General features: G+C 35.3%; 1 protein-coding gene across 2 annotated transcripts in view; it reads left to right on the forward strand.

The window, feature by feature from the left end:
- Positions 1 to 24,642, forward strand: part of GOPC (golgi associated PDZ and coiled-coil motif containing) — a 40,028-nt gene extending 15,386 nt beyond the window's left edge. The window contains exons 2-9 of one of the 2 annotated variants that reach the window (XM_019967153.2): positions 5,286 to 5,450; positions 7,007 to 7,030; positions 10,489 to 10,664; positions 11,683 to 11,848; positions 14,304 to 14,399; positions 15,900 to 16,064; positions 18,558 to 18,738; positions 21,540 to 24,642. In XM_019967153.2, coding sequence (XP_019822712.2) covers positions 5,286 to 5,450; positions 7,007 to 7,030; positions 10,489 to 10,664; positions 11,683 to 11,848; positions 14,304 to 14,399; positions 15,900 to 16,064; positions 18,558 to 18,738; positions 21,540 to 21,670 — 1,104 coding nt within the window. In that variant the 3' untranslated portion in view covers positions 21,671 to 24,642. The remainder of the gene's footprint in view (positions 1 to 5,285; positions 5,451 to 7,006; positions 7,031 to 10,488; positions 10,665 to 11,682; positions 11,849 to 14,303; positions 14,400 to 15,899; positions 16,065 to 18,557; positions 18,739 to 21,539) is intronic. The other variant, XM_019967154.2, reaches the window with a different exon arrangement.
- Positions 24,643 to 24,954: the final 312 nt, after the last annotated feature.

Below are 24,954 nucleotides of genomic sequence, written 5' to 3' on the forward strand. Positions count from 1 at the left end.
ATATTAATCTGCTAACCTAGGGCTTCCCCAGTGGCTCAGCAAGAAAAGAATCCGCCAACCAATGCAAGAGATGCAGGAGACCCATGTTCTTTCCCTGGGTCGGTAAGATCCCCTGGAGAAGGGCATGGCAGCCCACTCCAGTATTCTTGCCTGGAGCATCCCCATGGAGAGAGGAACCTGGCAGGCTGCAGTCCCATGAGGTTGCAAAGAGTTGGACACAACTGAAGTGACTTAGCGTGCATGCACAGTATCCCAAGATATCCTGCTAAATTAATTCATGAATACCACTTATGCCTCTTTGTATCTTTATTAATGCCAGAAGTTTTGCTCAGCTATTAATAAATAATGAGGTTTTTTATTTGAAACATAAATCATAACAGGAAAACCAGACAATACATACCTGTTGAAACACATAATGTACTTCTTGCCACAAACATTTAAGTACTGTTATGAAGAAAGCTGAGCACCGAAGAATTGATGCTTTTGAACTGTGTTGTTGGAGAAGACTCTTGAGAGTCCCTTGGACTGCAAGGAGATCCAACCAGTCCATTCTAAAGCAGATCAGCCCTGGGATTTCTTTGGAAGGAATGATGCTAAAGCTGAAACTCCAGTACTTTGGCCACCTCATGTAAAGAGTTGACTCATTGGAAAAGACTCTGATGCTGGGAGGGATTGGGGGCAGGAGGAGAAGGGGACGACAGAGGATGAGATGGCTGGATGGCATCACCGACTTGATGGATGTGAGTCTGAGTGAACTCCGGGAGTTGGTGATGGACAGGGAGGCCTGGCGTGCTGCGATTCTTGGGGTCGCAAAGAGTCAGACACGACTGAGCAACTGAACTGAATTGAACTGAACTGATTCATCAGTATTTGTAGGGGATGGTTCCAGTCCTCCCCAGCCCTCCCCTGCAGGTGCCAGAATCCATTGATGCTAAAGTCTCCTATATAAAATGTTGCAGTATTTGCATATAAGCAGTGCACATCTTCCCATGTATTTTAAATCATTTCTAAGTTAACCTATAATACCTAATACAATGTGAATGCTATGTAAATAGTTGCCAGCATGAAGCAAATTAAGTTTTACTTTTTGGAACTTTCTGAAGTTTCCCCCTGCCCCCTTCCCCAGCAAATATTTTTGATACACAATTGGTTGAATCTGTAGATGCAGAATGCATAGATACAGAAAGCTGACTGTAAATCTGATTAAACCTTTAGGTTTATATTATAAAAATTTATTTCACATGTTTAATGTTACTTTTCTAAATGTGGTTACTGGAAAAATTTAAATTACACATGTGGTTCATATTAACTATCTTAGGCAGTACTGATCTAGCCTATCACAGCTTTTCTGTTGCATTGAAAATGTAAGATAAAGATTTCTGGTCTGAGAAAGATCGCAATGGATTAAGTTTTAAATTTTAAAACATCTTTTGTAAAAACAGAAGAACTAGAATTATGAAAAAAATCCAGTCATAGCCTCTTAAGCAAAACTAGATGAAGAGAGGGTGTCTTCATAAGCCCCAGAACATGGATGGGTTGAGGCAGCAGGACCCACACAAATCATGTGACTGAGCACCTGTGTGGCGGAAGGAATGAATAGCAAGGGGACCCAGACACAGAAGTCACTAACAGAGCCCCAAAGGAGAAGACATCCCTTTGGATGGGAAACTTGAGCAGAGGGCCTGAGAACAACTGGCAAAACTGCCTCCAGATTGCAGAGGAATGCAAAACAACCACGGGCACACACAAAGAAGCTGCAGGAAGAAGATTACAGAGTACTGGGCTGGACTCAAAGAATCTCAGAAATTTCTAACACAAACCGCTTTTGAGAAAGACGGTCCAATTGTAAAGAAACATTGCTAAAAAACAGAATCCTGTTTGTGCTGGGCAGAAACATGAAGTCTGAAGGGAGGAGAGTTTATATTCAAGTTAGGGATGGAATACATATATAGGTGTCTGATTTCAAAACAGTGGTTCTGGCTACAGAGGCCATGGTTTTAAGTTCACTTTAAGACCAGGGGAGGTAGCCCACTAACCTGAAGCTAGGAAAGCTACCCATGCTCACCTTAAACCCCCACATGGAAGTCTCCTCCCTGACAGGTGCTATATGAAAACCCATTTCATTTCAACATGAGTAACAGAAAAGGATTTTCTGTAAACCCCATATAAATGTACTATATGCAAAAAAGATAGAAATAAATAGAATAATATGACAAGAGACAATGAAAGCATGTTAGATAAGGCTACAAATCAATTGGAAACTGTAAAATATAAACTAAAGGAAATTAATAATGTTAATTCACCTATGAATAGACCAGAATGATTCAGAAACAGGAAAACTCAGAAATAAAGTAATAAAAAGAATACTTGCGGAACTTTGGGGGAAAATTATTTTAGAATGGAGCCTAATTTGGAAGGAACATAAAAAAAAATAGGCAATACAGTAAGTATAGCAAGAGGAAAACAAAAAGAATTTAAGAGGAAATTGTGGATATAAAAGATAGGGAAAGAGTAATTCATATTAGTATAATTAGAGACCCTGAAGAAGCATGTGAAAGTCACTCAGTTGTGTCCAACTCTTTGTGACCCCGTGGACTATACAGTCCCTGGAATTCTCCAGGCCAGAGCACTGGAGTGAGTAGCTGTTTCCTTCTCCAGGGGATCTTCCCAACCCAGGGATTCTTTACCAACTGTTGCAAGGGAAGCCCTGGAGAAGCATGAGACAAAACATATATGCAAAACTTCTGTCAACAAACCCTCATTTATTGCTGGTAGGAATATAAAGTGGTTCAGCTTCTGTGGCAGTAATCAAGAAGTTTTCATTAAAACCACAATGAAATGCCACTACATTCCTCCCAGAATGGCTAAAATTAAGAAGACTGACAACACCAAATGAAGGCAAGGTTCTGAAACTATCATACGTGGGAGGCATGTCAGTTGCTACAGTCATTTGGAAACCTGGCCTTTTCCGCTGAGGTTTAACACAGTTATACTCTGTAACCCAAAAGTTTCCTTCCTAGGTATATACTCATTAGAACTGTATTCCATATAAATCTGTGTAGGATATTGCTTGTGTCCCTGTCTTCACCTCCTACCTACAAATATCATGTGGCTGAAATGTCACTGAGAGAAAATGTTCCAGGGTTATATGGTGTTGATGGCTGCATAATTCTGTGATTATACTAAAAATCACTGAATTGTACACTTTTAAAAAGTGAATTTTATGTGGATTATATCTCAAAATGCTATTAAAAACAAAAACAAAATGTCATTGGGAACATGTAGTGATTTCCTGTCAGATTCAGTCTCAGTTTTGGTTTATCAGTCAAAGCCATTCGTTGTATCTAGCCTTGCTTTCCTCTCCAGCCTTGTCCAGTCTTTCGTGTACAGTCCACTCAATAGTCTTAATCTTGCTGATAACGTCTTCATATTCTAATAAGTGCTTTCATATATACGCTTAATAATATGAAAATAGTCAAAGCATGGGTATTATTCCTGTTATATTTACTTAAAAATTCTATTGAAGTATAGTTGATTTATATCAATTTCAGATTATTCCATAGCAATTTGACATTTTTATAGATTATATACTCCATTTAAAGTTAGAATATTGTGTATATTCCTTGTTGTTCTATATTATATCCTGTATCTTATTTATTTATACCTAGTGGATACTATACAATTTTAAAACCAAGGAAACTTGAGGCAGAATGATTTATGTGAAATCACAAGGCTAGTATTAGAATTTGTTTCAACTTAAAGATACTTCCTGGGCATCTTCTATATACTAGGCACCAGTTGGTGCAGTTGGGAGACTGAAGCAGACCCCTGTCCTCCGGTCTCTGTGCTCAGGGAATTTACCTGTGTTGCTTCTAGTCTTGGTCTGTCCTTGCTGGTCTTCTCATCTCTTGTCTGCTTTATTGCTTCTATTTTGTTGTTGTCCTTTAACTTCAGAGCCCTTCAAAGCTCACTTTTCCTCACTAACCTTCTTTAAACCTTCCTTTACTTTGAATTCCTGAGGACCTGACCAATTCTAAATATATCTATAACTTGCCACATTTTTTTTTTGATTGGTTCAAATGCATATTTATTACCTCAGTTGATAAGAAAGTTTCTCAAGGGCATAAGTAAGTATCACCTATAATTTAGAAAGTATTCTCCACCGTTTTAACTCATTGGGCCAGCATGTTTCTTGGCTTTTGAGATGCTTAGTGGTAAAATTTATGTTAAGTAGAAAACTAAGGCCTTGCCTTGGTCTTTCATCTACTTGTAAGCTGGAAAGATCAAACACACACAAGGGATATATCCTGTGTGCTATTGTAAAACAATGTATCAGTTGTGAAAAATGGAAAACTTCAGATTGAATAGCTAAGTGGTTCTGATGAGTGGTTCTGCTACGCTGTAACAGTTAACTCTAGCTTGCAGTTAACTCTGGTCTTTGGACCCACTGTAGCTCAGTAGTTTGTATGGAAGCACCTAAAATAACTGCTAGATGGTGGTTAGGCTGATTTGAACCACTATTCACTGAGGTGAAGGCGGCACCACTGATTGGGCTCTCCACTGATTGGTGACTGGTTGGTGTTCAGTCACTTAAGTTGTGTCCAGCTCTTTGTGACCCCATGGACTGCAGCATGCCAGGCTTCCTTGTCCATCACTTCATAGAGTTTCCTCAGTCTCTGTGCATTGAGTCAGTGATGCTATCCAATCATCTCATCCTCTTCCACCCTTTTCTCCTTTTGCCCCAGTCTTTCCCAGCATCAGGGTCTTTTCTAGTGAGTCGACTGTTAGCATCAGGTGGTCACAGTATCGGAGCTTCAGCATCTCCTGTAACATACTATTAATGTTAGTAAATGACTATAGCACATGTTATCTCAATAGGATGATGAATCATCCCATACCTGTGTATTTTCATAAACTTTGCAGATAAAAGTGAAACAGTGAAAAGCCTTCTTAAAGTGAGCAAAGTAAAATGGAACTAGCCTATTGTGTTATTAAGAGATACTGTTTATGGTAGGGTTTTCTTTCCACTCAAATATCTTACTTGTACTGTTGATTTTATGTCAGTTTAGGTGGATATCCTATAGCTTGGTCAAATAGTGGTCTTCCAGTGTTCATCCCATTGCAAATAGTCTCTCTGTGTCATTCTTGAATAATATAATCAAAAATAAAGAAAACTAAACATAATGTTTTTTATTGTTGCTGTTTTATTTTTTTAATTTTTTAAATTCAGATATAGTTGATTTACAATGCTGTGTTAATTTCTGCTATTGTTGATGGTTTTTAAGGCACAGTTGGTGGATCTGAAATCTGAACTGACAGAGACCCAAGCAGAGAAAGTTGTATTGGAGAAAGAAGTACATGATCAACTTTTACAGTTGCACTCTATTCAGCTTCAGCTTCATGCTAAAACTGGCCAAAGTGTTGACTCTGGTACCATTAAGGCAAAATTGGTAAGTAGTTTAGAGGAAACACATACTTATGTGCATTTTAGAGGGTGAAAAGGACAGTCTTTAATGAGGCTTTTTAATTATAAAAATTGGTGTGTGCTCCTGGAAAATTTGGAAAATACAGGAAATGTGAAGATGGTCTTAATCATCCTTGATCTCATTACCTGGAAATGACCAGTGACAACATCAATAACCAATTGGTACTCAGAATAGAATCTTATTCCTATTTAAAAAGGTCCATATAAATATATTTAAAAGATATTTGTGATTGTAACATGTAAGCAGTTTTTTTTTTGCCAGTCTACTGTATCAGATAAGATTTAGTTTAGCTACATATAAAACAGATCCCAAGTAACATGAGAATTGTTCTTAAATAGTCCACGTTATCAGTCTTTTCTCTCAGTTGAAGAAGCCTTGAGACAGGCAGTCCAGAGCTGGTAGAGCAGCTCCAGAGATACCAGGGATCCAGCTTCCTTTTGTTCTGCTCTGTCATCTTCAGCTCATGGTTTCTGCCTTCAGGATTTCTTCCTACCTGCATTCCGGGATCTTGCATTCCAAAATCTAAGGGGAAAACAGTGCTTCCTAGCTGCGTTCATTTTCTTTAATGACCTTTTCATGAAATCCTCCTCAGCTTTTTGCCAGTTGTTTAGCTGTCTCATTGGCCTTCCCTAGCTGCATATCAGTCCCTTAGTTGGTCACATGACCACCTCCAGTAAAATCTGAGTTCTTTTAATAAGGGAGAAAATGGAGGAAAATGGAGTTGGGTGTCAGCCAGTGGCACATTTTTTCTTTTGCTCTTAATATAAGTGTTTTCCCTGCCACTGAGTGCTTTCTCATGTTTGCATAATGTTCATTTTTATAAGTGTTGCATAATTAACTATTGCCCTCTTAATAAGTGTAGGTTGTTTAAAGAGAATTTTTTTAAAATCTCATTTTGATTTAGCCTCATATGTATTAAGTGTACTATAGGGAACACAGCAGTAAATAAGATATACAGCTTGGGAGAGGGATGAGATAAGATGATGTTGATGATGACAACAATGCAGCTTAAAGTTTTATTCATTTTCAGTTATTTCTGTTTAATTGGTTGATTAGTTTCTAAGACTGATATGTTAGAATTTATTTAAATGAATATTTACATTCTCTTAAAGTACTTTTAAGTTTTGAAATTCTCTAAATATAAATTGTTAGTGTTTTATTTAACTGAGATGAGTCAGATTCATAACTGCTACTTTGGAATATTTGATATTAACATTCAGAAACAATGTACATTTTCACTAGAATAGAATTCATCTGACATATTAACATTAGTTTGGAAACATGGTGCTTTAGTGGAAAGACATTTATCCAAACTGTGTTAATCAGTTTGGATAAAACAAAAAAAAAAATAATCTAATCCTGTACGGTTACCATTGCTTATGGATTTGCAAATATATTTATTTTAATTAACTTGACCCGAGTGATACTCAACATATAGGAATTTTCCTTGTAATGATTGTACCACTAAATATGTTGTTTGATGTTTTTCTAATTATAAAACTTTTTTCTTATATCTTAAGTCTGTCCCCTCTGTGGAGGAGCTGGTAAGTATACCATTTCTGTTTTGCTTTAATATGTTATGCTGAAGTGTTCTTAGTGCTTTTTTTGCATAGTACATGTTGTCACCTTGTACGTATCTGAAAGTGATGTTAATGATGATAATTTTTTTAATGTGCCAGTACCTGAAAAATTCAGTCAGTAGCCCATTGCTGTTTTCTCACCTCATGTTATTAAAAGATTTTTCTGTTGTTGGTGATTTATTGCTATTATTTGTAGAACCCGTCACTTTTGACAACTTCTGAGCTTTGTACTTTGCTCGTACCACTATTTCAAAAGAAGACTTGGTTTTCCTTGTGCGGGCCTAGCTCTTTCCTCCTTTTTTATTTGAATTTATTCCCAGAGAAAGAATGTGCATGTTGGTTTCTTATTCATCCACTGCATGTGTTATAACTTTTCAGCAGTCTTGAGAATAATTGTGTGGCCTTTGAAACAATTGAATTTTGAAACCCTTTATTAAATTTACCTTAGAAAATAACAGTATAGATAAATTCTTAATATTTTTCCCACTACCTAAGCCTAATCAGGTTCTGAGTAGTCATATGACTTTTCTTCATTTGGAAATATAGCATGTAGATATCAAAATACAAAATTAACTTCTTTGTTGGTATCTAATGATGAACAGGTTAACTGAAACAAAATTCTTCCCTTTAAATCTAAAAGTATTCTTAGTCCTGTTTTTGCTTGCATCTGTTCATTTCAGGCTAGAAAGTTTGTCTGATTCACTAGGAGTTTAAATCTTTAAAGCAAAGTAGTGACTTAATATGTTTCTCATATTTCATAAATATTGTATTAATAGCTCATTAAAGTGATTGTAAGTAGATAATCCTCAACATAAAATTTATTTAGCCCATAAACAATTTTTGGTCTTCTAGGAACTCTTTTTTCCTGAAACAAAAGTGTTAAACTCCATAAATGTCATTTAAAAAGACTTTGTTCATGTTGTCCGAACCATGGTTTCTTTTGGAACTGATAACCTGCCCTTTTAGGAAAGAGATTCTGAAATAAATTGAGATTTTAAGAGTTCCAAAGTTGTTGTAAAAGAAGGATTCTAGATTATTAGTTCTTCAAATTAAAAAGAAAAAATCTAGACAATTGTGTTCTGGTTGTTACATTTGTTTTTTTATAGAAGTTGAAAAAGCATGCTAATCTTCCTTCTTATCACATACATAATGACAAAAGTTTAATCAAGGAAGTGATAAGTATATTCAGCATTTGGTAATTGTCATTCATTTTAGGCTATATATTTTTTTTATTGTTTTTAAGATGGTGGTACTCACTGCCTTGTATTTGAATATATCATATATTGATGTTTAAATATATTGTATATTGATATGCTTTTGTTAAAACAGTAGATCAAAGCAGACATCAAAATTAGTATCAAAATACATTCCATTAATTGTTAAAAGTTTGCTTACATTTGTTTCTCAGTTTATTATTTTTTTTTACATTTGAATATAAAATTTATTATTTTCATTTTCCAAGTGTTTTCTTTTTCTATCAGGGGGAAAAAAAAAAGAAATCTTAAGGACAGTTGTGACTTGCTGCCAAATTCAGGGTAGTCTTTCTCTGGTGGTTTAGTCTCTTAAGTTGCATCTGACTCTTGTAACCCCATGGACTGTAGCCTGCCAGGCTCCTGTCCATGGGATTCTCCAGGCAAGAATACTGGAGTGGGTTGCCATTTCCTTCTCTCAGTTTATTATTTATAGTAAAAGGGAAATAATTACAGTATTTACTACTCGAATATTAGAAACAATATCCTGTGCCATTCACTCAAGAGAAGCATTCTTCCTGGTGCTGAGGTGGAGCTTTATTTAAATCTCCTAAAGGGGGACATGGTGTAGTGAACAGTGTCTTCTGCATGTCATCAGTAAATATAACTACATTTTCACAGGATTTATAGATTCTGTACATTAACGAATCTGTGAAAGTAGTGCTGTAAGTCAGTAAACACTTCCACTCAAATTTGGGATGGTTCTCTTGATCCAAAAATAACATTTAAAAGATCTCTCAGGGCCCACATCCAACTCTCAGAAAGGTTTATTTAGTCCTACTGTGTGTGTGTCTGTGAGTTCAGATTTGAATTTGACTGTCTTTAGGCAGGATTTTTACCTTCTGTTTTCCCCTCCGCTTTCCTTTGTACCTACCTGCCTATTCTGTGCTTGGATCCCAAAGGTATTTACATTTGTAACCCTTGATGTATAGGAGTAGGTACACCGTACTTTATACTTTGAAAGTATATTGAAAATTATTTCTCTCACATGTGAGTTGGTGATAAAAACTTGGTGGCAAAAACCTTAAGGTTATATTCTCTGGCTGACACCTATAAATTCATATATATGAGTTATCTACTAAGTGAAGCAAAGGATAGCATCCTTTTTTGAGAGATAAAAATGGATATCTATCCAACCTCATAGTAGGCAAGGGAGGCCAGTATTTTGTCTCAGAAAACAGTTCTTCAGTCACTTTAACATTTGGACAAATAGATGATTCATTCCAGATCCCAGAGTTCAGTGATAATCTGCATCATGGATATACTTATCTATAGTTAGTTTTCCCATAAGCTATATTTTTTATTTAAGTACAGTTGATTTACAATGTTGTGCTAATTTCTGCTGTGCCACAAAATGACTCAGTTATACACATGTATATATTTACTCTTTTATGTTTTTTTCCATTGTGGTTTATCCCAGGAGGTTAGATAAAGATCCCTGTGCTGCACAGTAGGACCTTGTTGTTTATCCATTCTAAATGTAATAGCTTGCATCTACTAACACCAGACTCCCCATCCGTCCCTCTCATTCTCCCCCTCCCTCTTGGCAACCACAAGTCTGTTCTCTATATTGACATTTTTTAATGTGTAAATATTTTTAATGCAGTTATTACCAGCATTTCTCCATTACCATAAAATGTTTTTAAAAAATTGGAATATCTGTTCTAATTTAAGCATTGTAAGTTTCTTACAATCCTCTAAGATAAATTGGCTTAAAAATGTTTCTCTTTGTAACCGAATTTATAGTTTATAGAATTGCTGCATTAAAGTTAATGAAATGTTTGGGCACAGTCACCAGAGTGATTATTTTAGTCTAGTTTTAGAGTCATTTTAGAATGTAGAGAGTAGATTCAATTATCCATTGAAGCCATTACTATTAGTATATGATAACATGTGCTTAGAGAAGGCTACTAATCTTAGTATCCTCAGGATCAGGATGCCTCAAGCTATGTTATCTTACCTAGAAGTGGTTCTAACACCTCTGGTATTAGTTTTGAAAAAACTGGATCCAAATCATTGTGCTCCATTTTATAGAAATAAAGTGGTAATTTTTATCATATGCTTTCATCGTTGGTATCATAGATTGTGTGCTTTTGTGTCTTTTAAGGAGCATGGTCTATTGCTAGAGAGTCTTGAAAGTATTTTCATTGCATTTTTTAAAAATTGCAACAGGAGAGAGAACTCGAAGCAAACAAAAAAGAGAAAATGAAAGAAGCTCAGCTTGAAGCTGAAGTGAAGTTATTGAGAAAAGAGAATGAAGCCCTTCGCAGACATATAGCTGTTCTCCAGGCTGAAGTTTATGGGGCAAGACTGGCTGCCAAGTACTTGGATAAGGAACTGGCAGGAAGGTGTGTGGAAAATGGGTACCATTGTACCCTTGAGCTCTTAGGTAACCAAGTGCATAGTTACAGAGGTGGACTTTACCCCTTTTAGTAAACAATATATTAATCTTTATATAAAAGTGATTTTATGGTTGATTGTAGCTTACTGTTGTTAACTTCATAGCATTACATGTTGCAGATTTAGTTAGCCATACTAAATAGGTGTTTCTGGTTGACATACACACTGCTAGTAAATTACTGTGAAATGCTAACGACTCATAGAGCTATACTTTTCACCATTTCCTGTCTTCACACCATAACAGATGATATTCCCACGTACAGCAGGACTTTCGTAGGAATTCTTTGTGTGATCATTGAAACCCAGTCTCTCTTGTCCCTCAAAAACATATTGGAATGACAGTGATTTTATCATAATATAGAGTTCTGCTTTCATTAACTTTTATGGTAAATTATTCACAAACTCTGGTGATTCACTATTACTAAATAATTTTGTGCTTGTTGGTTTAATGTATTAAGAATTGATGGGGAGCAAATAAAAATAATTTACATTATCTCAGAGTACACATTTCTAATAATTTTACCACATTTAAAAAAGTAATCATTTTGTAAAAAGAAACTGTCATTGGAAAAATGTTTTGTACAGTTAGCCTCATCTGAAGACCAGTATGATTGCAGGGAAGACATGAAACATGTTGACATTAGCCTCCTAAATTGTTTCTAAGATGTATATGAACTAAAGTATGTGATTAAAGAAGGTCATAGTCATTCTTTTTTTAAAACTAGTTTTCCCTTGAAGACACCTGTCTTTTTCAGAATTTTTTGTGTCTTTATAAATCTGAGAGACATCAGGAAATTCCTATTAGTTTCATTACTAAATTAAATTTATGTGAAAGCTACTTGTGTTCAGTAATTCTTCTGAACACTTTATATATATTTATGTATATGTGTGTATGTATGTATGTGTGTATATATATACATATATATATATAATGAAAAACTAACTAAATTCTTTTCCCAAATGAAGAGTCCAACAAATACAGCTACTTGGACGAGATATGAAGGGACCTGCTCATGATAAGCTTTGGAACCAGTTGGAAGCTGAAATACACTTGCATCGTCACAAAACTGTGATCAGAGCCTGTAGAGGACGCAATGACCTGAAGCGACCGATGCATGCTCCACCAGGCCATGTATGTTTGCTTTGCTACTGTTTCTCACTCAGTCTTGTCCTTTCTTTAATCACAAGTCCGTTGCATTTTTAAGAATTCTAGTAGAATTTGAAACCTTTATTTAAAAGTGAAAGTGGGATTAAACTTATTTTAAAATAGATACATATTTAAGGTTTCAGCTGCCCATATAGCTCCTACACTAATACCCCAAAAATGGTATTTCTGAAGACACTGAACTATTGATAGCAGATGCATGTTGCTTCAGCTCATATTTCAGAATTTTCCTGGATCTCGATTAGGCATGTTTACAGAAGTTCTAAGCTTAGCAGAGTGTATTGATAAATTGGCAAAAATTGGGGGGTAGTTCTTTATAAGGGGACTCTTGGTAACTAGCTTTATATATTGTTTCCAAGCTAACATTTATACCTGTTTGGTTTTGGATTAAGCTGGAATTTGAGATCTGTGTCCAGTTGTCTGTTTCTGTAGCCACCACTGTACAGGAGCTTTTCTTTCTACCTACATAAAAATGTATTAAATTTCACTGCAACAGCAGCCTAATGGTATAAGCCTTAATATAATAAAATCGTATCTAATTCCTGTCCAGTGGATCACATATTTTAGTATCAGGTAAAGCCTGGCCTCGAATAGTAAAATTATTTGTTGCCTTTGAAAAGATAATTGTAAGAAGAATTGATATGTATGTGGCGTCCATGGGAGAGGAGTGGTGACTGCAGTAAGCGCTCGCGCCATTGTCTTCTTGGGGTTCTCTTGGTTCCCATTAACTTCTAGGCAGTGGCCAGATGGTAAATGTTATCTTATGCTAAATAAAGGCATTTGAATCTTAACCTGATGGTCAGGATTTTAAAATAAAATAGTGGACTTAATAAGAGTTAGCATTTGTTTGACAGTTGCTTTGGGTAGTGAGGAGGATATATTGGAAGAGGGCCTAGTTGAAATCAGAGAAATACATGTAGAAAGATAATGAGGAGAAAGGGATCAGAAGAAGAACAGGTTTGAGAGAATTAGAATCAAAAGGAGTTAGTGACTAGTTGCTTTTGGTTAAGTAGGTGAGTAAGAAGGAAAGTCTCAGTTTTGGTTTGGGCAATCGAGTGAGATGATGGCATGCATTGATAAACCAAATATAGGGAAAGGAAGGTTTTGGTAGAAAGATGATATCAGTTTTAGACATGTAGTGTTTGAGGTGCCAGTGGACAGCCAGTTTATATCCAATTATATATATGACTCTAGAATTCTAGAGAGAACTCTTGAGTTGAAGATTACTAGGTAAATCATCTGTTGAAGCCATGGGATTGATTAAGTCACCCAGGAAAAGTATAGAGAAAGTAAAAAGATGGAAGGAAACCACTAAGGATTCAGGGAAGGAAATGAATCACCAAAGACAGAAGCCTGAGATAGAGCTGTCAGATATGGGCCTTCTAGGAAAGTAGTGTAATGGTTCAGTTCAGTTCAGTCGCTCAGTCGTGTCCGACTCTGCAACCCTATGAACCGCAGCACGCCAGGCCTCCCTGTCCGTCACCAACTCCCCAAGTCCACCCAAACCCATGTAATGTAATGTACACCAACGTGTAATGGACACCAAAGAAAAGAGGTTTCAGGGAGGGGACTGTGAACAGTATCAACTTCTGCAGGGTTCAAAAGGGCAGTGACTAAAGAGTATTCAGTGGAAGCAGCCACATTGGTTACCAGTGACTGCAGAGAAGACAGCTTCGGTGGAGCAGGTGGAGCAGAACCCTAATTACGGGTTGGAGTACTTACTGAATATGGGAGGCAAGGAAGTAACGACAGTGAGGATTAACTTGTGTAAAGGTTCAGGAAAGATGGAGGGTGGATAGAAGGTAGCCACGATTGTGGATAGTTTAAGGGTTTTTATATGTTTTGTGTTTGTACGTGGTTTGTGTTTTATAGCTTGGTTAGGCTTGGCATTTTTTCATTTTAGGGAATGAGCTTGTAGAGAGAGGTAAAAAGTAAAGGTCCCAGAGAAAGAATTATTGGTGGAGCAAGGTCCTTTAGTTAAGAGGTAGATTCCAGAGTTCAAAGAAATGAAAAAGAGTTAATGACCAATTGACATTTTGTTTTTTCAGTTCTGTAAATCAGTTGAAATGGTTATAGATCTTAAAGCAATTTTCCAGTGAAGCTAAAGTTGCCTCCTTTTATTTCTTAAAGATATTATTTATCAGTTCATGGCAGTAGTTTCTTTTGTAATGTCACGTATAAATATTAAAGAAATTAACAAGAGGGTGAGAAAATCATGTACATTCACTATATTAATAGAACCACTATTTTTGCTTTCCCATGTTATCTGTTTTTGTTTTTTCCATGTTATCTGTTGATTACTTTCTTAACATTATACTGTGTATCCATTACAGGAAAACAAACATTTCTAAAAGCAAGTTACTCTATATGGTATATAGTTTAAGTACTACTAATTTTTCTTCTTTTTTTTTTCTCCAACAAGGATCAAGACTCTTTAAAGAAAAGCCAAGGTGTTGGTCCAATTAGAAAAGTTCTCCTCCTTAAGGAAGATCATGAAGGCCTTGGCATTTCAATTACAGTAAGAAGTAGTGCTTCCAGTCTCCTTTTCTCTACACTTCTCTAGTATAATCACACTCCTTTGTTGAACATCATTGGGAGATAAAGTATTCCGAATATATTTTCTAAATAACTAAATTTATCCCCATGGGTAATAGCACTTTTGTGTAAACACTTTTTTTTTTGGTATGGAAATCTTCCTAATAACTGTTAAGTATTACTTTAAAGTATTTTTTCAGTAATCATTGTTTATCATTTTCATTATGACTCATATCGTAGTTCTGCACCACATCCTGTGATGCCTGTAAGAGCCTTTGGGATTGGATAGGACTCTTTTGTTCTGTGTTAAATGACCCCAGATTGTATTGTTCTTTTCTCTAGAGTATTTGCTGTCTTTCTCTTGTCTCATTTCTTGGCTGTCAGATTTCACTGGCTCTTGGGTCCAAGTATTCCTCTTTTTAAATGTTGATTCCGTTACAGTTGTCTTAGACAGCCTTCTTGAGAGCAATCTATTTTGAAATACATATAACTAGAGCATTTTGGAAAATCCCATGGACGGAAGAGCCTGGTAGGCTGCAGTCCATGGAGTCGCTAAGAGTCAGACAGGACTGAGCGACTTCACTTCACTTTTCACTTTCATGCGTTGGAGAAGGAAATGGCAACCCACTCCAGTGTTCTTGCCTGGAGAATCCCAGGGACGGGGGTGCCTGGTGGGCTGCTGTCTCTCAGGGGTCGCACAGAGTTGGACCTGAACTATTTGGAACAGTGCTTTGTTCCAAATCAATAAATAAGCTGGCTTTTTATACTTAGTCACTGCAGAAGTTTATGTACTTTCTGGTATTGTTTACTGTAGAAATGTTTCTTATAATAAAAAGTTTATCTAATAGATCTTTATTGAATATACCTACCTTTTTGAGTATACTTCCCTCAAACAGCATAAGTTTAGTAAGAGAAATAAGACACACACATAATTATGATTACAGCTAGAAAGTGAAAGGTACCAAATGCTGTATTTCATTAATTTTGCATTGCATATTTTTTCACATTTTAACGTCTATGAAATTCAGATTCATCTTATAGTTATTTTTGTGGAACATAAAATAATGGTTTTTTTCTTATGGTTCATTGGGACTTAGGTTTGATAAAATCTGATAATACTATGGACTACTAATACATAAAATATTTATGTTTAAAAGAGAGTTAAGCCAATTGTTCTTTTGGTTTTTCAGGGTTTTTTTTTTTAAATTCTGTAATGCATTTTATTTTATTTTATTTATTTTTTTTTCTGTAATGCATTTTAAAAAGCACATATATATTATTAATCATTTTACTTAGAGGTAACTCTTTGATATTCATGATAGTTTGATTTACCATTACCTAAGTAGCAAATAGGATATCACTCAGCATTTATAGAGACAGTATAGGTGCTTATTGAAATGTTTTTAGAAAAATATTTTATCAGAATAGTGTGTGACTATACAAAGGTAAACTAGTTTGCTGCTTTTTTTTTTTTTTTGACTAGGGTGGAAAGGAGCATGGTGTTCCAATCCTCATTTCTGAGATCCACCCAGGGCAACCTGCTGATAGATGTGGAGGGCTGCACGTTGGAGATGCTATTCTGGCTGTTAATGGAGTTAACCTCCGGGACACAAAGCATAAAGAAGCTGTAACCATTCTTTCCCAGCAGGTAAGTTCCCTTTATATAATTAAAATTGGATCTCTCCATTGTTCCTTTTTGAGTCTATTGAATAGATGATAACTTCCCGAGGAGTTTTCTCAGGTAGTAAAGTGTTTATCTATAGATACTAGTTTCCTTTGACTTGACCCTTTTATAGAAGACATTCAGCCAGATTTACTGAAAAAGATTTTGTTTGCTCTTCTTCACAGCTGTATAGCTTTGAGCAAGTTACTTAAGTCCTTAGTGTTGCAGTGTCCTCATCTGAGAGCTGGAAGGATTAAGTATGTTAATACATATAAAGTGTTCAGAACAGGACTTGGTTCTTGGAAAGCAAAACATCATTAATGACTAAAACACTATATAGATATGAAGTATTATAGAAAAAACAATGCTGGAAGTAGATTGATTTTACAGTTGTAAATGTTAGAAGTCAAGCATTGTTAGAAATCTTTTAACCAGCCCTCTTATTTAAAATGAGTGAAATAAAGTTCTTAGAAATTAATTTGCTCAAGATTGCAGAACAAATAGATTAAAGAATTGAGATTCATATACAGGAGTCATATTTGTTATCCAGAAAAATTAAGATATAAAAAATGTTTTGTTTTTTCTTTCAAGAATAGGTATGAGGGAATTAGAGAGGTGTTGGTTAGTACATTGAGATGTTCATTGGATCATCAGTATAGTATGCCAGAGCAGACTTTAATTTCAGAATTGAAAGTGAATTTCTAGCTCATTTAGTTTAATTCTACTTAATGCATAAATAACTACAGTATCACTAAATGAATGTGTGTGTGTTGCATGTTCAGTCGTGTCTGACTCTTTGCGACCCAATGGACCCACCAGACTCCTCTGACCATGGAATTTTCCAGGCAAGAATACTGGAGTGGGTTGCCAGTTCCTATGCCAGGGGATCTTCCCGACCCAGGGATCGAGCCCACGTCTCTTGCATCTCCTTCATTGGCAGGGGGATTCGTTACTACTGTGCCACCTGGGAAATAATTGTATTCAGTATTAAAGGGAGGACTTGTTGGTGATAATGCAGTCTATTTCATTGTTTTAGACTGCTGATTTTTAGAAAGCTCTTCCTCATATTAAACCTAAAATCTGTTTCTTCATGAAAGCTACCACAGACCTGATTCTGTCATCTAAAGAACTTTACTGAAGACCACTACAATGTGGGAGACCCAGATTCAATCCTTGGGTTGGAAAGATCCCCTGGAGAAGGAAATGGCTACCCACCCCAGGATTCTTGCCTGGAGAATTCCATGGATAGTACAGTCCATGGGGTCGTATAGAGTTGGACATGACTGAGTGACTAACACACTGCTTTTACCAACTCTCCAAGTGTTTTTTTTAAAGCATTATCTGATGAGGGAGATTTAAGAATGCAGCACTAGTTTCTTTAAGTTGGTGTTTTCTCAGTCCAACTTGGCTGTCATCCTGTAGTGTAAGAGTGGGATGAATGGCTGCTGAGGCAAAGGGGACATAAACAGGCAGTTCATGAGATACAAAATTTTATGGAAATGCTGAACACATGTTAAAGTTCTGAAGGATAACCTTAAACTGCTGGGAAAGAGGAGCACCAAAGAGACTTAGTGGGTAGCAATTAAAAAAAAAAAGGCATACTTTCTTTTGAGCAAAGGCAGGCCATAATTTTCAGAGAATTGCAAACACTGGTCTTGTGTGTAGTGATTGTAGTCTCTTATTAAGTGACAATTATAGCTCGGAATTTTTTTAACATAAAATCTATAACTTTTTACTTGAACATTAAGTTGTTATTAAAGAATAAAATATAAATATTACACATTTAGTCTAGTATAGGAGAGAAAGAGGAAGGACTTCGGAGTCAATTTCTGTTTTTCTATTTTACTTGTTCATCTTATTGAGAGTTATCAGCCCTCTCCAGGACTCACTCGGGTTTCTCATTCATGTACAGGGGACTACAATAGAGTTGTTCTGAGAATTGAAGGATATAATTTTGAACAATACACACAGTAATTGGTATTATTACTCAACAGAATACCTTGACCAACAACTATGTCTGGCTCTCAGTGACAGTTAAGGAAATGCTCAAGACCTATTGAGTAAGAAACAAGAAATCATTGTGTAGAGGTTTCTTGAATTAGTCAAAGAAAAGTTTGTGTGGTGCCCTTAGGTGCGACTTTAATATCTGACTATTAGATAGATTTTCTGAATTGCTACTATGTAAAGTATAAAATGACAAAATGACTTTTAAGCTGAACATTTTGTTCTGAAATTCTGTAAATTGAATAATCATCCTTTTTTGTTTTAGGTCTTTTGGGGAAAATATTTTGATCAGGAGAAAGATCTGTAGTACTGAAAGGAAATTATGTGTACCTCTTGAGAGTCTAAAATTTCACTATTTGTTGTCTTGAAAGGAGCTACATCTGAGGCCCAACTGTTGCTTCTCACCCCGGAGAATTTGGAAATCTTTTAAAGTTACAGTAACTTGGTTTTCTCATTTTCTTTCCCCCATTTTAGAGAGGAGAGATTGAATTTGAAGTAGTTTACGTGGCTCCTGAAGTGGATTCTGACGATGAAAATGTAGAGTATGAAGATGAGAGTGGACATCGTTACCGTTTGTACCTTGATGAATTAGAGGGAAGTAGTAATCCTGGTGCTAGTTGTAAAGATACAAGTGGGGAAATCAAAATGTTACAAGGTAAAAATCACCGTGAACGTTATAATTAATGTATTTACTCTCAATAAACTTAAAAAATATAAAAGACTTAGATGTTCTTTGTAACACTGTTTTAATGATGGGGAAACCAGCATTAACAGAGTAGATAGCTTTCCCTTGCTAAATTATAGCTTTATTATACACCAGTAATTATGCCAATATTTTATTTACATGTCAGTTCTTCTAGATTCACCTTGGACAAATATATGAGCAGTTACTAAACTATAGCTAATCCTTGAAATATAAATAAAATTCAAGTTTTCTAGACAGAAACAAAGGCCACATGCCTTTTAGAGTAGATACATCTTAACATCTTGCTGTTTTAATGCACATTCTTCTCTCATAATGCAATGATTTTACAGGCTGAATTTGAATAAGTAATTAGACTGTTATCTCATGATTGTTATTGGAATCAGGATATGTAATCTTGAGGATGTTGGGTTTAGTTCCTTTACTATCATCTATACATATTTTAAAGAACAATTCTAGCACTTTTATATGGAGGCCTGGTGCTTAAATTGTGATCCATAGATCTGTAGGGGACCCTGAGACCTTTCAGGGAGTTCTGAGATCCAAACTTTTCATACTAATAAATACTAAGGCATTGTTTGTCCTGTGTTGATACTTACACTGATGGTACAGAACCAGTGGTGGTAAAACCGTTGGTGCCTTAGTATGAGTCAAGGCAAGTAGCACTGCTTTACTAGTGATCACTGTGTTCTTCCTTGTCATCTGCTCAGAATAAAAAAGAAGCAAATGCCAGTTTCTTAAGAATATCCTCTGTAAAATAGTAAAAGGTATTCATTTTATTAAATGTTGAGTATATGACTTTTTAATTATTCTGTGTGACGAAATGGGAAGTATGCATAGCATTGAGTTTATATGCTGGACTAAGATGCTAGTCTTGAGGAAAAGTACGTAAGTGATTAATTTGCTAGCTGAATGAGCCATTCTTTTCATGGATGACAATTTTTACTTGAAAGAATGACAAATTATGGTTGTTCAGACTATTTGGTAGCTGTTTTCTTTAAAATGAACAAGGTGAATCCATCACTTCAAGAACAACTGACAGTATTTATTGCCAGTGGTAAAATGTGAACTTTCAAGTGGAAATCAGAATTTTGTAAAACACATATCAACCACCATGAGCTTGACAGTTAAAGAGCTTTTCTAATAAGATTGGTGGTGATATTAATGAGTATGATTTTTTTGATACAGTAAAATGAAATGTGTCAGCTTTTGCAATTGTTGCATAACTCAGGGATCTAATACTTTTGAAATGACCAGCGTGTGATATTACTGAATCCTGCTTGGGTGAAAGAGCCATTCAAAAGTGCAAGGCAGACAAATGATTTTAATGCATCCGAGTGTGAAAGTTCTTTGATATAGTTTTAGATTCTATATTGTAAATTTTGGTATAATATCAAAGAAGAATATTGACAGTTATTTGAAAAGGCTAAGTTACTCTCCCCTCTTCAGAGTTATACATCTACGAGAAGTGAACTTTTTCACGTGCTTCTAACTGATTGAGTGAAAGCAGATATGAGAATCTAGCAGTCTTATGTAAAGCCAGACATTGAAGATACTTGCAAAATTGTGTCATTCCTCTGACTAAGTTTTTAGAAATTAGAATTATTTTCACTAAACAGATACTTATGTTAACATTTATGGAGTTTATTACCATTTTTAACAAAGTAATTTTTTTTTAGATTTCTCAATTTTAATCACTAATGTGATAAACGGCATTACATCACTTACTATTAAAAACCTACATGAAAAAAAACTCTTTGCAGTTCTCAGTTCTTAAGAGCATAAAGGCATCCTGAAATCAAAAAGTTTGAGAACTTGTGGCACAGAGTGTTACAGCAGACTGATGAACTGTTGTCCTTTCGGTGAGCCTATGTGTTGTAAAGTATCTGTACAAAGACAGCAGTCGCATTTGGTCTCCCTGTGCTTCTTGAACAAAACCATTGTGTCAGTATGCCAAAACCTTGCACTATTGAGCTGCTTTTCTTTTGATTTTGTTTTCTTTTACCTTCTGGTTTTTTTTTTTTTTGGTCAGGATTAGAAGGCTTATCCCTTCCTTTTTGCAGCGGAGCCTTTTTTAAAGGGTTTCCCTGTCACGTATATAAATTGCAAACCATTTAAAATGTGACCCAAATAACCAAACATGTATACTCTTAGGATACGTTACTATTAACTGATCACAAATCACAAGAAATGTATCCATTGGTTATCTTTTTAGCATGTATCCATGTTTCATAGCTCACTAAGCAGATTTCATAGTCAACTTTCATTTATTTGCTAGTCTGTTATCTGTTTTGTAGATTAACCAAATTAGTTTTAAATTTTATCTGGACATTGTCTTACCAACAGGTTAGATTTAGTAAATAAACTAGTATGTGCCTCGGTGAGCTGAAGTTAAATAATTTGAAAACAAAATGTGAAAGAAAAATGTACAGTTCCATAGGTATTTGTGTTAAGTAGAACTGATTGAATCCTGCAGTTGTGTGTATCAATTCTGAATTTCATGAATAATTTGGTGGGAAATTTTATATAATTTTTAGATAAGTCCAATAGATAATATTAAAAACATTTGTACAGTGTTTGATATCTGCTATAAGGAAGCATTCCTTTGTCAGAAATTGCTGTCTTGATTAATCTAGGGCCCCATTATTTGCTTCATATTACTATTATTAGTAACAGTGGACTTTCCTTTGTTATTGCTCAACAAAAGTATGATTTTTTCTAATTAGGAAGTTTCTGCTTATTTTCTCTTTCAGGATTTAATAAGAAGGCAGTTACTGATGGACACGAAAATGGAGACCTAGGAGCTTCAAGTGAAACTCCTCTAGAAGACAATGCTTCTAAACTAGATGATCTACACAGTCTGTATCATAAAAAGTCTTATTAAATTGACTGTATCTTCAGACAAGATTGTTAATCAGACTATTCTGAATTTGGGGCACTAGGGAAGATGGTGACAAAGACTATACAAGATTTAAGGAGGCTGTTTATTGCCTAAATGAAAGGCGGGTACCTCAGGGCTTCATGTGAACAATTCTAAATGCATAAAACTCCCTGTTTTCTGTAGTATACCATAATTAGCTATTGCATGAAAAGCAGTTTTGATTTTCTTCAAATTTATAAAGTACCAAAGCATGTGTTTTCCAAAAGGATAGTATTAGGCTCTGAAGTACCAAATGAAGCACTGCTGTTTTATTTGATTCCTTTTCCATTTAGTAGAAGGACAGTGCTAACTGGAATTTTTTTTTTTTTTTTTCAAGGAATAGCCTTTAAATAGAATAAATGAATTCATATCGTATGTTCCAGAATGTTAAGTGTGATGTTTCAAAGGACAGAACTTGACTCAGTGAATTGCAGAAATGTAGGCTTGACTTAAATTTGTTTTTTAACTGAATGGTTTTAGTGTTTTTTTGTAATTTAATGTGTTTCCTGATGTCTAAATCAGTTCTTAATGATCATTTATTATAATGATTTGCTTTTCAATGTTATTCACGCAGTACAGAATAGTTTTCTTTAAGCAATCCTGTATCAATCAATGCTGCACTAGAAATAGTTTCAGTTATTGTACTTTTCAGGTTTTTTAAAAGAAATGCAGATGAGTGTGAAATATCTGTTCTCAATTATGTTGATTTGTGTGCGCGGTATTGGAGCATTATGTTATTAATGTTTAGTCACAAATGCTTTTTTTCTGGAATCCACGAAAGGCAGTTTTATACATTTTGAGTTGTTCATAATGTTTGTATTGCGATAGTCCTAGCACTTAAAGGTATGTTTTTTTTCTGGCGGTTAAAGCTCAAATTTATTACTATGTCAATGAGATACATTTAATTCAAACAGCAGTTTTCTCTCAAAGTATTGATAACTAACTGGTTTGCCAATAATCTATAAATCTGAAGCACTGGTGGTGGGCAGGATAAAGTGAACACGTTTTGATATGATAACTTTTTGGTTGGCTTTTCAGTGTTAAGTTTGACTAAAGTGCTTTTCATATGCAAACTAGATTTGCTACTTCTCTTATCCCAGGAATAAGCTTGGAGTGCCTGCTCTCTTCTGTGCTGTTCCGCAGGCCACTGGACCCTGCAGGGAAAAGTGAGAAACGTTGCATTTGAAGAGATGATAGTTTTGCCAATATCATTGTTTTAAAGAATATACATTTGAAGGAATATAAATTGGGAGAAGGCTTTTAGAGTATTATCAGTATCTCATTTCTAATACTCAGATGTTATGTGATACAAAACACATTCTCTTGTCTTTCCTAGATGCACTATATATTTGTTCATAGGTAAATCTACAAAATGTATATACTTTATTTGGTGGTTTTGCTATTTATAAATTTTATGTTTCACCTGTTACTCATTTATGGTTTGTTTTGGTAGTTTTGTTCATCTGTATATCACCACGTTAATTTGTAATAGGAAATGCACTTCGTAGTATATGTGGTTACTGATATTAAAATACCTTTTAGCATAATATTGCCTCTGAGCAAAAACTAGTATTTAACTGTACAACTGAATGAGGAAGCCACATGTTATTGTTTGCTCCTGACAGGCTAGGACTCTTAAAAGAAAAATGTTTCCTCCTCATGCATTCCCCCTACTCTAGCACATGCCCCCATGCATGATATGAGATCTATAAACTGGATTTTAACCAGTGTATTCATTCAGTCAAAAAAAATTTCCATTGTCACATATCTGAAAGCTTTTTTGTTGTGACTTGAAACTATGTTATTCTTATCTTTTTAAAAGACTGTCTAGGATGGGATGGCCTTGGCAGTTTTTCAGAGAGTATCTTTTATCTACTAAGACTGAATCCTTAGGAAATATTAACCAAAGCCTTTTGATTTTCAAGAGCTAATATGTCTATAAAGAGTTTTTTTAAGAGCCTTGAGTTGGCATTTCTATGAGGACGCTGTGTAATGTAAAGGGTTGTATGAGATGGTTATGATAGAAACTCCCTTCTTGGGCTGATAAGCAAAATGAAAAATGTTCCAGTTAGCTTAAAATTACAGAGGTCAGTTCCCATTTCATTTCTGCTTCACCTTGGTTTGCAGCCTATGTGAGAGCACTGTTGCTCAGGGATTACTGTGAGATTCCCATCTGGTGTTTAGAAAGTACTTGGTTAAAAGTTCCTTTTAGAATATATGGTCTTTGGGAGATGAACTGAGAATTACAGACTCTTTCCAAAGGTCTAAATGAGAAACAGTTTTTATGTTTTCACATTTGTAGGAAAGAAACTTATTTCTAGGACAAAACCAGATAAGGAGAGAACTGTTGCAAAGCCATTACAGTTAAAAAAAAAAAAAAAAAAAGTATACAGATGCACACACAAACAGAAAGCTGAGAAAAAAAAATTTAAGAGTATGAGGGTTGTATGTATGTGTGTATATATTTACATTTAACTTCTACAGTTCTAAGTGTCTGTGACTTTGATGGCAAACAGCATTTGGGTTATGAGACTTTAACACAGATTGAAAAGACATGAAAAATTTGAGATCCTTGGTAATATAAACAAATGGTTTTGGCTGACTTAACAGTTGTCAGAAGTTAGCTCAGCGTTTCTTTGGTGCTGGTTCTACCCTCCCCTCCTCCCCACTGTAGACTTTGTTTTCATGTTTAGAAACAAAATATATTGATTCATGTGTAAGTTGCATATTTCTGATGTGCTTATTATGTAATGTGCTATCCCAGCTACCCAGTTTTCCATGTAGGGTTGGCCTCAAATCTATAGGATTTTTGACAAATGTACCATATGTAGTTGCATTGAGTTTTAGTATTTTTTTATTAGCCTGTAAATAAAGATGGCATCTCTCCTATATTAAAATGGTATTAATCTCATTTAAAAATAAACATTTTACAAGTCTTTCATGTTAAGGCTTTTCTTTATTTCCAGTAGCTTCTGTCATTTGTATCAGTGTCCATGGTTGAGACTTCCATGCTCCCAGTGCAGGGGACTCAGTTAGATCCGTGGCCTGGGATATAGGGTCCCTCATGCCATACAGTGCAGCAAAAAGAAAAAGAAAATTGATAGCCAATGTTGTCCTTGAGGATAACATTGATAAAAATTAGACAATGAGGGATTTCCCTCACGGTCCAGTTGTTAAGACTCCACACACTTACCATGCAGGGTATAAGGGTTCAATCCCTGCTCGGGGACCTAAGATCCCACATGCCA

The sequence above is a fragment of the Bos indicus genome, chromosome 9 (genome assembly GCF_029378745.1).
Source record: "Bos indicus isolate NIAB-ARS_2022 breed Sahiwal x Tharparkar chromosome 9, NIAB-ARS_B.indTharparkar_mat_pri_1.0, whole genome shotgun sequence".
Taxonomy (NCBI): domain Eukaryota; kingdom Metazoa; phylum Chordata; class Mammalia; order Artiodactyla; family Bovidae; genus Bos; species Bos indicus.